The sequence below is a fragment of the Aricia agestis genome, chromosome 10 (assembly GCF_905147365.1).
Source record: "Aricia agestis chromosome 10, ilAriAges1.1, whole genome shotgun sequence".
Classification (NCBI taxonomy): Eukaryota; Metazoa; Arthropoda; class Insecta; order Lepidoptera; family Lycaenidae; genus Aricia; species Aricia agestis.
Genome location: NC_056415.1, coordinates 17,367,072 through 17,382,510, shown reverse-complemented (window position 1 = coordinate 17,382,510; position 15,439 = coordinate 17,367,072). Strand labels below are relative to the sequence as shown.

At 37.4% G+C, this 15,439-nt stretch overlaps 2 protein-coding genes across 12 annotated transcripts in view; both read left to right on the top strand.

Annotated features, from left to right (window-relative positions):
* LOC121730839 (uncharacterized protein ZK1073.1) overlaps positions 1-15,439 on the top strand; it is a 43,711-nt gene that overhangs the window by 7,885 nt on the left and 20,387 nt on the right. For 6 of the 11 annotated variants that reach the window (XR_006036153.1, XM_042120027.1, XM_042120021.1 and 3 more), the window contains 7 exons: positions 8,378-8,428; positions 8,907-8,930; positions 9,074-9,137; positions 9,280-9,397; positions 9,686-9,968; positions 11,035-11,156; positions 11,583-11,745. Coding sequence is in view for 10 of the 11 variants with exons in the window: in XM_042120027.1 (XP_041975961.1) it covers positions 8,378-8,428; positions 8,907-8,930; positions 9,074-9,137; positions 9,280-9,397; positions 9,686-9,968; positions 11,035-11,156; positions 11,583-11,745 (825 nt within the window). In the remaining variant the exon portion in view is untranslated. Of the gene's footprint in view, positions 1-4,022; positions 4,091-8,377; positions 8,429-8,906; positions 8,931-9,073; positions 9,138-9,279; positions 9,398-9,685; positions 9,969-11,034; positions 11,157-11,582; positions 11,746-15,439 lie in introns of those variants that run through there. The other 5 variants (XM_042120028.1, XM_042120023.1, XM_042120026.1 and 2 more) reach the window with 3 other exon arrangements.
* LOC121730841 (retinol dehydrogenase 11-like) lies at positions 13,054-14,340 on the top strand. The gene has a single exon (XM_042120032.1). The coding sequence runs from the start codon at positions 13,317-13,319 to the stop codon at positions 14,295-14,297; it is 981 nt and encodes a 326-aa protein (XP_041975966.1). The 5' UTR covers positions 13,054-13,316; the 3' UTR covers positions 14,298-14,340.

The window sequence follows — 15,439 nt, the reverse complement described above, 5'->3', positions numbered from 1 at the left end:
TTAGTGGACTTACGACAAAATTAGTATTTTTTGGGGTGTGGGCAAACTCGGTTCAAAGTATATCTTATATTGTAAATAAACAGCTCCGATGCTGTGGGAATCTGCGGGAATTCAATGCCCTTGCGTAACAAATTATACCTGCACTTATTTGCACCCTGGCAAACTAACTAAAGGTTTAATTGCACCCCCTATATTTTTTATAGATATAATATTATAATTATTAGTCCACGGAGCCCCGCTACGCGGGGCTTCTATTTCTGGGTGGTTCACAAAATATAACCACGATGGCTAAGGCGTAGCCATCTATCCTAACCCAACCAAGTCGTATTGGGCCAGCACGGAGTGATACATTGCTATAATTAATTACCTAAGAATTGTATTCTCTACTTATATTTATGACACTTAAATACGTTTTACAACAAATTACGCGTAAAACAAAACGTAACTATAGTGAAATAGACATGTTAACGAAAAATAAAGTTCCGTCACACGTAACTTCAAACATGTATTAAAAAAAAAAACTATGCATCTCCTAGATACAAATCAGATGTCATTTGAAAGGGCATTTGAAACTAGCCCCTATTTAAATGCCACCGTTCCCCCCTCTCTACCTATAATGCGTGATTCAAATGCCAACTCATACTATGTATTCGCCAGAAGTTAGGTGTCAAAAATGTATGGGATTTGACATCTAATTTCGCTATCGAAACTGGAAAATACATTTTGACCAGGGAGCATAATCCTGTCCCTTTCCAAGTCTCCCTTTAGGTCTAAAATTATTAGTTATTGTTTACAGAATGTCTGTGTTTACGAACAATTGGCTCGTCTCCGCGAACTGCGTGTAAACATGATTTACAGACTGACGTGACGAGACGCGCTTGTGGAAACATTCATACCGCAATGTTAAAATGTTAACATAAATTTTCTTTTACGTTTTCCCGTCGTTGGTTTTCTATCGAGCATGTAACCATAATAGAGGTGTAATTTAAGCTGTAATTAGTATTTATTGTACGAAATATTTCAGTTATCTTCTTCTTATATATAAAATTCTCGTGTCACAATGTTAGTCACCGTACTTTTCCGAACCGGCTTTAATGATTTTTACTAAATTTTATATGCATATTCAGTAGGTCTGAGAATAGGCTACTGGCTACTTTTTATATTGATAAGTGCATTTGTTGAATAAATAATAGTAAATTATTACAACTCGAGACTGCGACGGCGACCATTGTTTGTGCGACGGGATAGCGATGGACGTTGCCATTGTGCCGTACTTATTTAGTCACTTCAATAAAATAATATTATGGGCGAAATTTGAATAGCAAAACAACGTTTACCGGGACAGCTAGCTAGGACTATAAATCCGATAAATAACAAACTGTACGCACCAGAGGCTGCGCGACTGTAAAAGGCATATTCTATCCACCAGTTATAGTGCCGTAGCTATTGGACTCGCCCATGAAGGGTTCCGCAGTGGTTCCGCAGCAGAAATAAGGTATGTTTTTATTAAATTAAAAGGTTTTTGATTTATTTTTATGTCTCAGTTGATTTAATGAAAGTTAATTTAGGGTTTACCATTTAAGACGTGTAAAAAAAAAAAACTACTTGTTAGATCTCGTTCAAACCAATTTTCGTTTGTAGTTTTTATAGTAATGTACATCATACTTATATTTTTTTAGACTTATCATGCCCCTACTTTAGAAGTTAGGGGGACACACATTTTACCACTTTGGAAGAGTCTCTCTCGCAAACTATTCAGGTTAGAAAAAAATGATACAAGAAACCTCAATATAATTTTTGAAGATCTATCCATAGATACCCCACACGCATAGTTCAAATGTTTTTTTTTTTTTTGTTTCAGTTGTACCTATGAGGACCCCTAAGATTTTTAATATATTTTCCATTTTTATATCAAAATCTTAATGCGGTTCACAGACTACATCTAATTTTAATAGTATAGCTCTTATAGTTTCGGAGAAAAGTGGCTGTGACATACGGGCGGACAGACAGACGGACAGACAGACAGACAGACAGACAGACAGACAGACAGACAGACAGACAGACAGACAGACAGACAGACAGACAGACAGACATGACGAATCTATAAGGGTTCCGTTTTTTTGCCATTTGGCTACGGAACCCTAATAAAAAGGCGTCCCTACATTTATTATAGTCAACTAAGTAACATTACTTATTATTATAATAATTTACTGAAAATGTTTTTTTTTTCAATAAACTCAATAGACCCTCTACGCGTGTACTACGCGACACGCGACACGCGAGGCAACCGTAGCATGTGACCGTAGCCCGTAGCACCTAATTATTTTGTTTTCCTGTTCTAAAACATTTCAAAAATATTCCTCTCACCCATACCTGAAATTATTATCACCTTGATCCGCAGAGAATAGACATGTCCCATAACTCATTGCATTGAATTGATACTATCCGTTTGATTTTTTATTTGTTATTTTAACACTATGTTTTTGCCTAGTTAGTTAGTAGTTCATCATTTTTTCTTTAATCTTTTTGTCAATTACAATATGTTAGAATCATCCTAATTAGACATCCGCGCAGCTGTTGTACGTGTACCACTCGTATACTATATGCGAATCGAACATAAAATTAATATTTTATGCTCGATTCCCAATATCAAAGGTATGACGTCACAATCTAGGTGAAAGTCATCACTTAGTTATAGTTTTCGTAATTTGTCTATGGAACGTTAAAATAACGTTAAATTTACGATAATGGTGGTTCAGAGCCGCGAGGTTGTAAAAATGTGTGTTCCAACGTCCAGTTTATGATGTTATTCTAAATGTGATGGATGGGAGTGCTGATTTGTTAGTTAACAGGCTGATATATTATGTAGGTATATCAGCTTACGTACGTACGTACCTACGTACTACATACGTAAGAAGCTTGTTGTTAAGCAATAGCTATAGCTTATCGGTAAGGTAGGCGGCATAGCTCCAAAGTCCAAATTAAGTCCAAATTAGAGGTACAAGAATCTATGATCTATGTGATCATAATATTATTATAAGGGAGCTCATAATATTATGTTGTCGGTTAAAAGTTATATTATACTAGATTTTGCTCGAGGCTCTCCCCACGCAATCGTTATTTTTCCAGAGATAAAAGTGTCCCTCCCGTGGTCTACCATGGCAATGTGCTGGTAATTTTTGAGCTGGTAGCTTCACACTGGTAGTTTTTGAGCCTATTCGATGCAAACAAGCAAACAAACATTATTTTCCTCTTTATAATAATTATTAATATTAACAATAAAACGTTGAAGATATTAATATTATGATGAGGCCATAAAATGAGTCTAGGCCGTTTCTATATTAATTTTCCTGAATATTTTGCAAAAACAAGGGATCTACCCTTGTTTTTGCAAAATATTCAGGAAAATTAATATAGAAACGTTCGCGCCATCTATCGAGAATTTTCATTACAAAAATAACGTAGTGCGGCCTACGTTCTACGTTTCCAGACTTCAGTTACGTTGCGCGGCAAACAGAGGCCGCGCGGCCTAGACTCATTTTATGGCCTCATCATAATATTAATATCTTCAACGTTTTATTGTTCATCGTAAAATCGTAATATTAGGTACCCTATATTTAAGCCTTTATTATCACAATGTTTGTCATAAATCGTGTACAACTGATTTCGACAAGACGTGTCCTTCAGCACTTTATTGTTTTAGTATGTGAATTGTGACTACATACTTGTTATGAACAAGTTCAGTTCCTGAATGATATTAGGAACTTAGTTATACTGTAGATGAACATGACAACGGATTTTAAGTAACATTTTCTTTGAGCTAACTCAAGAAAAAGACAGTTTGTGTTAACCAAAACGGTAGTTATATCCCAATGAAGTTTAACCACGGGCTAGCGCGAATTTTTCTTGCTGATAATAAGTACTTGTAACAAGGCCACCGATATAGGCTATAGCTAACCTACTGGCGGTTACCTAAACGAACTATTTTAGCTCCTTCCACTAACTCAGACTCGCTCGGAGCGCGGTTCGGAACACTTCGCGATTTTTGTTCTACTTTTGCGAACTTTAAACTATGAGTGACGATGCTAAGGTAAGATATAGTTTGTAGGTAGATCAATAACATATAACTATAATTTTTATTTTCTGTAAGTTACCGTCCTAAAGTCACTATGCAATTTATTAAAAACAAGTCGTCCATTATTTCAAGTTTTTAGTAAACCTGTGTAAGGTATTTCCCGACACTTAATATAGAACGAAATATAGATTTTATTTCTAAATAGCTCGAAATAGAAGGTTCACTTGCTATCAGTGTTTTGAATTGATTAGGACGAGATCAAGAAGTGTAGATAAGAGAAGTCTAAACTATAGCACACTAACCTAAACCTCATCCTTATGAAATAAACGCTTTTTGTTTGCTGTTCTTTAATGTAAAAAAACATAAAGCAGTAAAATTGAAGACAGACAGTAAATTCTATTTATTCCGTTTTCTTTTAGTTCAATGACGTTCTATGAGAATATAATTTTAATTTGAAACAGACTGGATTGAATAGAAAACAACGCTGCATTATGGTTGCATAATTAAATAGAATCAGTTAGGTTATATTATAGGGTTATAAGTACTCACTCCGCAATGCTCCTAACGAATATACTTTACATCTTTTTTTTTCAACCATAACATAACAAACGTGATCTGACTAGTGTGGTGACGCAACGATCAATTGATGAAATTACTATCTGTATCCGGTATGCTTGTTACAGAATATACTTTTCATCAATTGTTTTTTTCTCTCAACCATTATAACATACATGGTCAGAAGCGTCACAATGACGTAGAGATGGGTGGGCGGCGCGGGCGGGGTCAATTGGCAGGGCGGTTCCTATGATCACTTGTAATTACACCGCACATGGGCATAACTTATAGCCAACGATACTTGCAATTATAATTGTTCTCGTATGGTCTATGGACAAAGGATATACTCTGAAAATCATGGATATCCATCTTGTTCTCTAAAATACAATCTGCATAAACAGAGTACAAAAAGGCAGATATACAATCATTAAAAAGTCTTTACCTCTTGAAACTAGAAAGACGAGGCCTGAAACTAGAAAGAGGAGGAGAACTGCCATGTTTATACGCTAGACGGCAGCACCAGCACAGACAGCAAACACTTTTGTTCGACGTTTGACAACGCTTCTGTATGCTTCTGTCGATATTCTGGTATGCCTCCGGGGTCTAGTGGTATAAAGCGCGGCTCTTGACTCGGAGGTCGTGGGTTCGATTCCCGCGTTGGAAACATGTTATTTCCAAGTTGGGTTAGGACAATGCAGGCTGATCACCTGATTGTCTGATAAGATGAACCGTGCGTCGGACAGGCATGTAAAAAGTCGGTCCTGCGCCTGATCTCTCGTCAGTCATGTCGGTCTTCCGTCCCACTGGGTTATGAGAGTAAAGGAATAGAGAGTGCTCTTGTGTACTGCGCACACACTTGGTTCTTTTTTTTTAAATTTTATAGTGCATGAAATTACTCCTGCGTAACTGGCCTGGTTTCAATGAAATCGGCCACCGTCACCGAAACCGGTGTGGGAGCTATTAATATTAAACGACGTGTGCAACATGTCTGATTTTGGACAGATTATTTACTGTAGGTATGTGCTGTATCAAAATATGTATTGTTGTGTCAGAAATGACCTTAGGGTCACTGGTCATATTAAATCATATTTTGTTTTTAAATAATTAATGTCATTAGTAACCAAAACAGTAATTAAACAATGATAACACTCCTAATTAGTTAAACAATTAATTCATCAGTTTACTGTCCTCTGTTTATTAAAGTTATTACATAAAAAATTACGCGTTATCCAATTTAATCTCTTTGTAAACAAAAAAGCAATAACATACATACTTTTATAACTTACAACAAAAGTGCCCCTCGACAAAATCCGTAAGTGTTTAAACTTTAAGGGCCTGTTTCACCACTTTCTGATAAAGTGCCTAATAGGCTATTCACAACTTTTTTGACAGATTCTCCATATTTGATCTGTCAAGTTAATTGGTGGATAGCCTTATCAGGAAGTGGTGAAACAGGCCCTAAACCTTATAATATTATCAAAAACATACTTTTTAATGTTGATGACAGAATCTGGATTAGCATATAAGTAGGCTACTTTTAATTCAATTTAATTTTTTTATTTCTCCCGAAAAACTTACAGCTATGTAATAAAAACAAATAAAAACTAATAATATTAACTACGAGCCATTAATAAGTTTTTACATATTATAAACTAAAAATTACTTAACTAAATACTCAACACAATACCTACATTGACTAATTGTGTAACAGTGCTAACAAAAAAAATTGCGACTTTTACTGTGTTTCTGTGGAATACGCGGTATTTATTTCCGGGCAAAGTCCAAAAACCAGGGGTTTCCAAACTTATTTTGTCTACTGCCCACTTTGAGAACAAATTATGTATTAGCGCCCCCCTTGTTTCAATTTAAGATGAATTCAGATGAAATAAATCACTCACAAGCCCCCATTTTTTTCTGGTTCACACCCTTTAGACCTCCAGCGCCCACTTTGGGAAAGACTGGTTTAGACGTTTATGTAATCACTAGCTGACTCGGCAAATTGTTTTTGACCGATTTTCACAAATTTTATGACAATCGGTTCAAACGTTTCGCAAGACTTTGGCAAATTAAACCTTTTGCAAAGGCCTTTTGAATTTTTTTTTATGAAATGAGGGGGCAAACGAGCAAACAGGTCACCTGATGGAAAGCAACTTTAGTCGCCCATGGACACTCGCAGCACCAGAAGAGCTGCAGGTGAGTTGCCGGCCTTTTAAGAGGGAATAGGGTAATAGGAGAGGGTAGAGAAGGGAATAGGGTAGGGGATTGCATCCGTGGTGACTGGTGAGTGATTTATACAGTCTTTTCCAGAGCAAAGATAACCAGTCTTCAAATACTGCAGTAGTACCCAGGACAAGATTTTAAATGTCCACATACCTTAGATACAATATCATAATTATCATTACCGTACGAGCGTCCATATTTGAGATCTGAAAATGTCTCACTGGTACACGCCTCCAGCCGGGATCGAACCTGCACTCTCTCGAGTGCGAACCTCCTTAGTCCTTTAACAACAAACACCAAGATAATAGATTAGAATTTAACCTGGCAATAATGTTGAACGGACTGCAGATCTTTTCTGTTCATATTATACCATCACACTATATTGGTATTCAAGTCATATCATTAGTGTTAATCGGTAATTTGTCGCTTAAATGCCTAACTAAAGTATCTAGGTCCATCTGCTTATTATGAGTGAATTTATCTGGTAGTACCTAAACGCTCTCATAATATAATATCACATAATATTATGTAGCCCCAAGGTCAGGAGCACAGACGGTCCGGTGGGCGTGGGCGGCCATAACAACAATATAAATCTCATAGTTTTTATAATATTATTTATAGTGTACGAAATAAACTCGCCATGCTGAAGAAGCGGTGTTTTCGGTTTCTGAAGCGAGAGTATTATTCGAAAAGTTTGTGATGAAATTCGACATTACTTTGACAATCTTCTACTTGTTACCAGCGAATGATTGTTGTTTAGCTAGGTCTATTTTTAAATGGGCCTGGCCCCTAAATATGCAATAGCCAGTGAAGCCGTGTTTTTAAAGCCAAATAGCCAAATAATTCCGGGGTATAACTAGACAATTCTGGGGTTATTAAGCTTCAATAGCTCAGCCCCCATAATCACTCTAGAGTGGGTTCAAATTATTTGGGATAAGTTCCCAGCTCTGGTAAATACGCCTATAATGTCAACGATACTCGTACTCACAACAACAATAATATTATAGGCAAATGAAAATTATAATACTTATTATCCATTGTCAAGTCTGGCTATCTCTTCTAATAGCACGAAAAAAATCTATGAATGTTATTCGTTACCTATTGTAAATACTACATAATATAAGTCCTAGGACCTAGGTTATAATTATGTACTCTGGCACTAAATCTATTTACGGATCGTCACGAGCGCAGTTAACTACCTTTACTACTGTGATTGAGCTGTAATTGGACATGGCAGTTATTGGCACGAATGGGCCAGCTATAAAGATTTACAGAAAACCGCCATGAGATGACGCATATGACCAATAGTGTGAGGACCGCAGGCTCATATCTCAAAAAGGGGCCCAATAAGACCAGCAATACAATATAATATATTATATTTTCTTCAAAACAAACAATATATTTTATCAATACATTTGTAATGCTTCTGGCATAGCAATCGTCCATAGCGGCAGAAATCTCTTTCCATCAGGCGCCTGATTGTTCGTTTATTACAAAGTTACTGACAGTGACTATCTATTGTTACAGAAATATGTGGTCAGCACAGACCGCAGCGGAGACATACATGTTCATGTGCAGGTTAGTACTTAGTTCTAGAATGCCTAGAGAAGCCTAAGGTCTACGAAGTAGGTAAAAGGTAACTAGGACCAGAAGTTTAGCAAAAAATACCAGAAGCATTGAATCTCTCAATACTCTTGCTGGAAGAGGATTATAGAACAACAAGTATAGTTTTGTAAATATTTGAGGTTTGAGAAATACGCTTTTAAGTAGTTAAAATAATTATTTTAAATAAAATTTTATTTTAATATAATATGTTTTTCGTAAATATTACTAAATACTCATATTAAGTTTAAATAACACCGATTTGACAACAATAACAATCAATTATGGTAAGTTGTTATATTCGAAAGTTTTTAGTGCAAATACAATTTTAAAGACAGGAGTTTACTGTTGCTAACTGTCTTTTAAAGAGTGTTAATGTTAAGTATGTGTATAAGCATTTCTAACCAATAGTCATAGCAATATCACAAATCTTTTTGCTATTTTCATGCTGCAGGAGATCCCTCCGTCTAGCTTCGAGGTAATTTTACTTAACAAATATAAAATACTTAATAAAAATCAGATAGTTTTACTACTAAGAAATATGTAGGTAAAAGTCTAGAAACATTTTTATGGCAATTATTTAAGTACGTTTTATAAACGCATTTTCCTAAAAATTTTCAGGGTGACTTGAGCCTGCAAGACAAGAGATGTGTCTTTCTCACAGTCCACGACCTGGGCACGAACCGTAAGTATTATTCCTCAATTAACTTTTACAACAACGCCAATCTAGTTGAAATCTGATGATGACAAAAAGATGTTCCGGGGAAATTCGTGTCCGTTCACTCAATTTTAAGAAAGATATCTCATAAAGACTCGGTGTTATCCAGACTCATCGATGGTGGACTTCGTAAACAGCCCCGCGATGTCTGAGATCCGGGAGCGCTCCTGCTTCATACACGTCGACGTGCCCGGACATGAGGAGAACTCGCCTGACCTGCCGGAGTCGTGAGTACTTTAATCACTCCAATTAACAGTCTAATGCGTAAGATGCTCTAATTGCAAACTAAGCCGTATCACTTGATCAGCTGCCCACGCGCACTGGCAAAAAGTCTTCAAATACTAAGCGATCCTCAGGTACTTTAGTGGACAGGAACTGTCTTACAGTTTGTATATCCATTATAGTATTATCGATACCAAAATGAACTTTCAAAGTCCTTATTCATCAAGGCCCTTCAAAAACGCAAAACCTTCCAATAAAGAATAATTTCGTAATTTCAAACGTTTCATCTGCAGATACCCGTTCCCATCTCTGCAAACGCTCGGCGAGGACCTCGTCACGGTGCTCGACTTCCTCCGCGTACAATATGCGGTCGGCCTGGGTGAGGGTGCGGGGGCCAACGTCCTGGCTCGCTGCGGCCTCGCCCACCCCCGCCGGCTGATCGGCCTCGTCCTCGTCAACTGCACCCACTCCACCTCCTCGGTCGCTGACGCATTCAGGACCAGGTTCTCAAGATGGCGCGGCACGGACATCTCGCATTCGGAGGAAGACTTCCTGATATACCACAAGTTCGGCCACGTGAGTCTCATGCCAGATCCCGAGTTCCGCTATCAGGTATTCTTCTTTCTTTTCCTGATGTGAGGATAACTAAGTTAGTTGAATTCTTGAAGATATTCGATAGTAACCTAAGCATTACTTTAATTATAATATTATTAAAAGAGCTAGTAAAATCTCCTGAACAACGCCTAGTAAGTTACTGTCTGTAAAAGCTGAAAAAAAAAAACAAAAATAAACTCAGTCTATTTAAAGTTATCCTCATACAACCTATCTATATTTTATAGGTGACCCGTTACCTAGCCATAAGTAGTTTGTACTTTGTAGTCTATCTCAGACATCAGAATCATACATTTAAAGTAGAATCTCTCGCCTTGTATATAGCATTTATTTCATCGTATGTTTTTAATTGTTACCAAGATCATTAGTGCATAATATTTCATGTCACTAACTACCTTTTAATGTGCTTTTACATGATCTTTCTGTGCTTTGTTTTCTTTAGTATTGTACGGATAATATTTCTTAATACTTGATGTTTGTGTAAACAATGTATGTTAAGTAGATGGAAGTGCATACACGGACAATGATTTGTAAATTACACAATTGAATTCAATGCAAAATGCACACATACATAATAAAAGTTACCTTGACACCACCTTGACAATAAATACTTACCGTTAACAACAGCAAACAAAAGCTAATAGAATATGTTGATGAAGCGAAAGAAGTATAATATTATTATATAAAGAGCGTATTGGTAATGATGAAAGTACTTAGTACCTACTGCCTACAATCAATAGCTTGACGTCATCGTTAAGATGATTCATGACAGCAAATGAACTATAAATGAACTATGAATATGACGAGCCTTGTATATAATAGTAATGAGAGTTGTGGACTGTGTGTAATGTACTACTAGTAACCCATGACCGATCCAGCCAGTCGTGTCGGTCGTCCTGCGTCCGTCCCACTGGGTTATGAGAGTAAAAGGAATAGAGAGTGCTCCTGTGTACTGCGCAGTGCGCACACACTTGGGCACTAAACCAGCCACCGTCACCGTTACTTACTAGTGTCGTATGCTCATCCACAGCAAATATCATCGGACGCGTGTGAGGCTAGCGAACGCGAGCGCATGCTGGGCGAGTACCGGTCGCGGCTGCGCGGGAACCTCAACACGCACAACATCAAGCAGTACGTGCGGGCCTTCATCAAGTGAGTATATTGAAGGTTTATCATTGAACTTGTGACAAATGTGGTTGGCTATACAAAAGTATCTTTTGTTAGGTTTAGTTTTATAAAAAATCTACTGATTGTTTGGCTGAGATAAAAATAAAATAACACCTGTTTCAGACACATCCAGAACATATGAAATTGTTCAAGGTCATGAAAGTTGTTGAGATTTTATTTGTATGTTTTTGCCGTAACGATCATGCAAAGCGGATACCGCATAATATAATATATTACCGCATATTATATGTTGTCTCTGCAATGTACATGACGTCATAATACTTTTAATTGAAATGAATCATGTTTTGTTCTGTCTAATTCATATTTCTTGTCCAATATTTAAGCTTTATGTGAAGCCAAGAAGATGGTAATCTATGATTATGATATGATTAATTTAAACGCATATTCCAGTCGCAAAGACCTGGTGCTCCGGGGCTGCAGACCAGACATCCTGCTGCTGACGGGCATGCGCAGCCCGTACGCCAGCGTGGTGGAGAAGATGCATAGGGAGCTGGAGCGGGACAGGGTCACGCTGCTCAAGATAGACAAAGTGGGAGATGTGCTGGCTGAGGCAGTGAGTATAATATAAATACATACAAATCTTCGTTTATTCCACGCCGAAAATATGTTTTATAAAATAGGTATATCATAAACTTAGTGCCTAAACACACTATGCCGAAGTTCCGCGGCGGAATTTTCGCATGATTACGTTAGCAATGTCAAACGCGGAAATTCGGCATAGTGTGCTTAAACACACTATGCCAATTAATTAAGATGCTAATGTAGTAAAAAATTGTGCGAAAAATATGCTGTTGTTGTAATCAAAGGCCCTAAACGACTAAAAATTTTCAGTCCAAATAATTATTGTAGTATCTACGAATAATCAGTGCAAGCAAAATATAGTGTGTTCACGAAAGGAAGTGCAAGAGCGTCACGGTCGGCCGACTCATTACCAATAGCCGACATTACCCGACTAATCGACCAAATTACAGGCTCTTTGGGCGTTTTAGATATGATATAGCATTTGTTTATAATATGTACTTTGTCGTTAACAACTTAATCTGCAGTAATGTCTAGGTCATTATCACATATCAGTATGTCAGTATCTTAGGTGAAGGACGAGAAACCGCAGCTAAATGATTTATCTCGAGTTCTGCCATTATTTCAATTATATCGTTGGTAACAGTTCTTTATTACATACAGCTTAGTACATTAATTTATCGTCTTATTTACATTCGTAAAGTTACCATAACTAGTTTAATAGTTTTTTTTAAGTGATAAGACGCGTTTTATTTTAATTACTTATTACCAAACTACAGTCGAGATGCAATATCCCACAGAAATAGATATATTATTATGTCTGTGCAATATCCTCTGCTAAGCGCCTGAATAATAATAATAATAATATCTATGGACGCTTCACACCACGTCAGTCTGGCCCAGTACCAGACAACGGAAATATATTTAATACTTTTATACTATACACATATTTAAGATTTTTATTATATGATACACATATTTATTACACATCCATGACCCAGGAACTTAGAAAACTTTTTGTTCCGTCGGCGGGATTCGAACCCGCGACCCCCGGCTTGAGCCCACCAACTGAGCCACAGAGGTCGTCTAAAATATATGAATGGTTTATAATTTTATTATATCGCGTATTATTAGATAACAACTTTAGTACAATTTAAATCCGTGTGTCGAGTGTGAATTTTTGTTTCACATTCGATCGTGAACGCGTTTGGCGATACCTAGCGATACTCACGGGAGTGAGCCCAGCCCAGTGAGTAATCCCATACAAAATCTTAGTAAACGCCAAACGGGTTCACGATCGACTGTGAAACAAAAAACTCACACTCGGCACTCCGGTTCTTAATCGTGACACCACAATGCACCTTAGTTACCTCCTTAGAGGTCAATGTATGTCCAATTATAATATAGTTATTTAACTTAAGTGTCATCCAACTATAAAACTAAAGGTAACCCTAAATCTGTATTTGCAATAAAAATTGCACAACAGTAGCGATATTGAAGTATAATTCACGCGTATACTCGATGTGTCGAAAGTGGCTAAGATAGTTACTGCAAGCCAGTGTAGTCCGAGAATCGTGCGCGTGCGCATTCGCCGGGTACGTCATAATGATAACAATTCTGGTGATACTGGTAGTTGCTTTGATATTGGGACTATATCAGAAGAATACTAACGCGATATGCAAATCCAGGAAGAGGTTAGACGGGAGGACTGTGATTGTGACCGGGGGAACTCTGGGAATGGGACTGAAAATCGCTACGGACTTGGCTGACCGAGGAGCGAGGGTCATCGTGGCTTGTCCGTTTGTAGACGAAGGGACACGAGGCAGAGACTTCATTGTGGGCAAGACTGGCAACGAAAATGTCATATTTAAAATTTTGGATCTGTCCTCTTTAAAATCCATTAGAGATTTTGTATCTGAAATTAACAGAAGCGAGGAACGTTTAGACATTTTAATCAACAACGCTGGTGTCGGTACCGTCAAGAACAGGCTCACTAAAGATGGAATGAGTTTTATAATGGAAGTCAATTATTTTGGACAATTCCTCCTAACGTTACTGCTCATACCCCTCATGCACAAAAGTGGAACAAAAGATGAGCCGGCAAGGATCATTAATACGTCCTCAGTCATGCATATACTCGGAGTCGTCAATTTTGACAAGCTGAATAGTGTAACTCACTACTATCCTATCCAAGTGTACTCCAATAGCAAGTTGTGTGTTATGCTCTTCACTTGCGAGTTGTCGAAGCGTCTGCGAGGCACCAACATCGTCTGCAACTGCGTCAACCCGGGGGCAGTTGGGACCGGTATATTCTTCACTTGCACGAATAAGATGTTCGCTTCAATTATCTCCTTCTTATTTTCCTCCCTCTTCAAGACTCCGTGGGAGGGGGCACAGACTGCTCTTCATGTGGCTCTGGATAAGATCGCGGGAGTAACCAATGGGGAATATTTTGAGAATTGCAGAGTGTCGAGAGCGAAGAAGGTGGCATATAGTGACGACATCGGTGGACAGTTGTGGCAGGAGTCCGTGCGTCTTACTAGGATTATGGCAGACGAAATAGATGCATGTGCATTCAAGTATTAGAAAAATTAGGCGTCGATAATAAAATGTTTTAATAAGTTATAATTGTTTTGATTGTTCCTTTGGTTCTAAACAGCTTACAAGTATGAAGTTTTGCTATTCAAGAAAAAAAAAGTGATAATTTATAGCCTATAGCCTTTCTCGATAAATGGGCTATCTAACACTGAAAGAATTTTTCAAATCGGACCTGTAGTTCCTGAGATTAGCGAGTTTAAACAAACAAACAAACTCTTGAACCGCTTTATAATATTAATAACTAGCTGTTGCCCGCGACTTCGTCCGCGTTAGCATTGTAGATCTCGTTCCAAGTATTATTTATTGTACAAAAATATTCAATGTCCAGAATTGATTTTCCTACGATTTTATTATCTACTAGCTGTTGCCCGCGACTTCGTACGCGTTCGCATTGTAGGTCACGTTCCAAGTATTATTTATTGTACAAAAATATTCAATGTCCAGAATTGATTTTCCTACGATTTTATTATCTACTAGCTGTTGCCCGCGACTTCGTCCGCGTTAGCATTGTAGATCACGTTCCAAGTATTATTTATTGTACAAAAATATTCAATGTCCAGAATTGATTTTCCTACGATTTTATTATCTACTAGCTGTTGCCCGCGACTTCGTCCGCGTTTGCATAGGAGATCACGTCCAAAGTATTATTTATTGTACAAAAATATTCAATGTACAGAATTGACTTTCCAACAATTTTATTATATATAGATGTTCCGCGCGGCTTCGCTTGCGTAATTTAGGAATTTCATGCGACCGTACATTTTTCCACAAAAAAATAGCCTATGTCCCTTAACGTGGTCTATTCTTCATATTTTGCCAAATAACATAAAAAATGCTCCATTAAGATAATAAGCAATTTCATATAATTTCCCCCGTTTTTTCCACATTTTCCTCTATTTCTTCGCTCCTTTTAGTCTTAGAATGATAAAAAATAGCTTATGGCCTTCCTCAATAAATAGGCTATCTAACACTGAAAGAATTTTTCAAATCGGACCAGTACTTCCTGATATTAGCGCGTTCAAATAAGCCCTCTCAAATAATTTCCCCCCGTTTTTTCCACATTTTCCTCTATTTCTTCGCTCCTATTAGTCTTAGTGTGATAAAATATAACCTATAAACTTTTCCAACAA

Bases quoted from the DNA above. Each gene is read 5' to 3' on its own strand.
- LOC121730841 (XM_042120032.1), top strand. From the start codon at position 13,317: ATGATAACAATTCTGGTGATACTGGTAGTTGCTTTGATATTGGGACTA.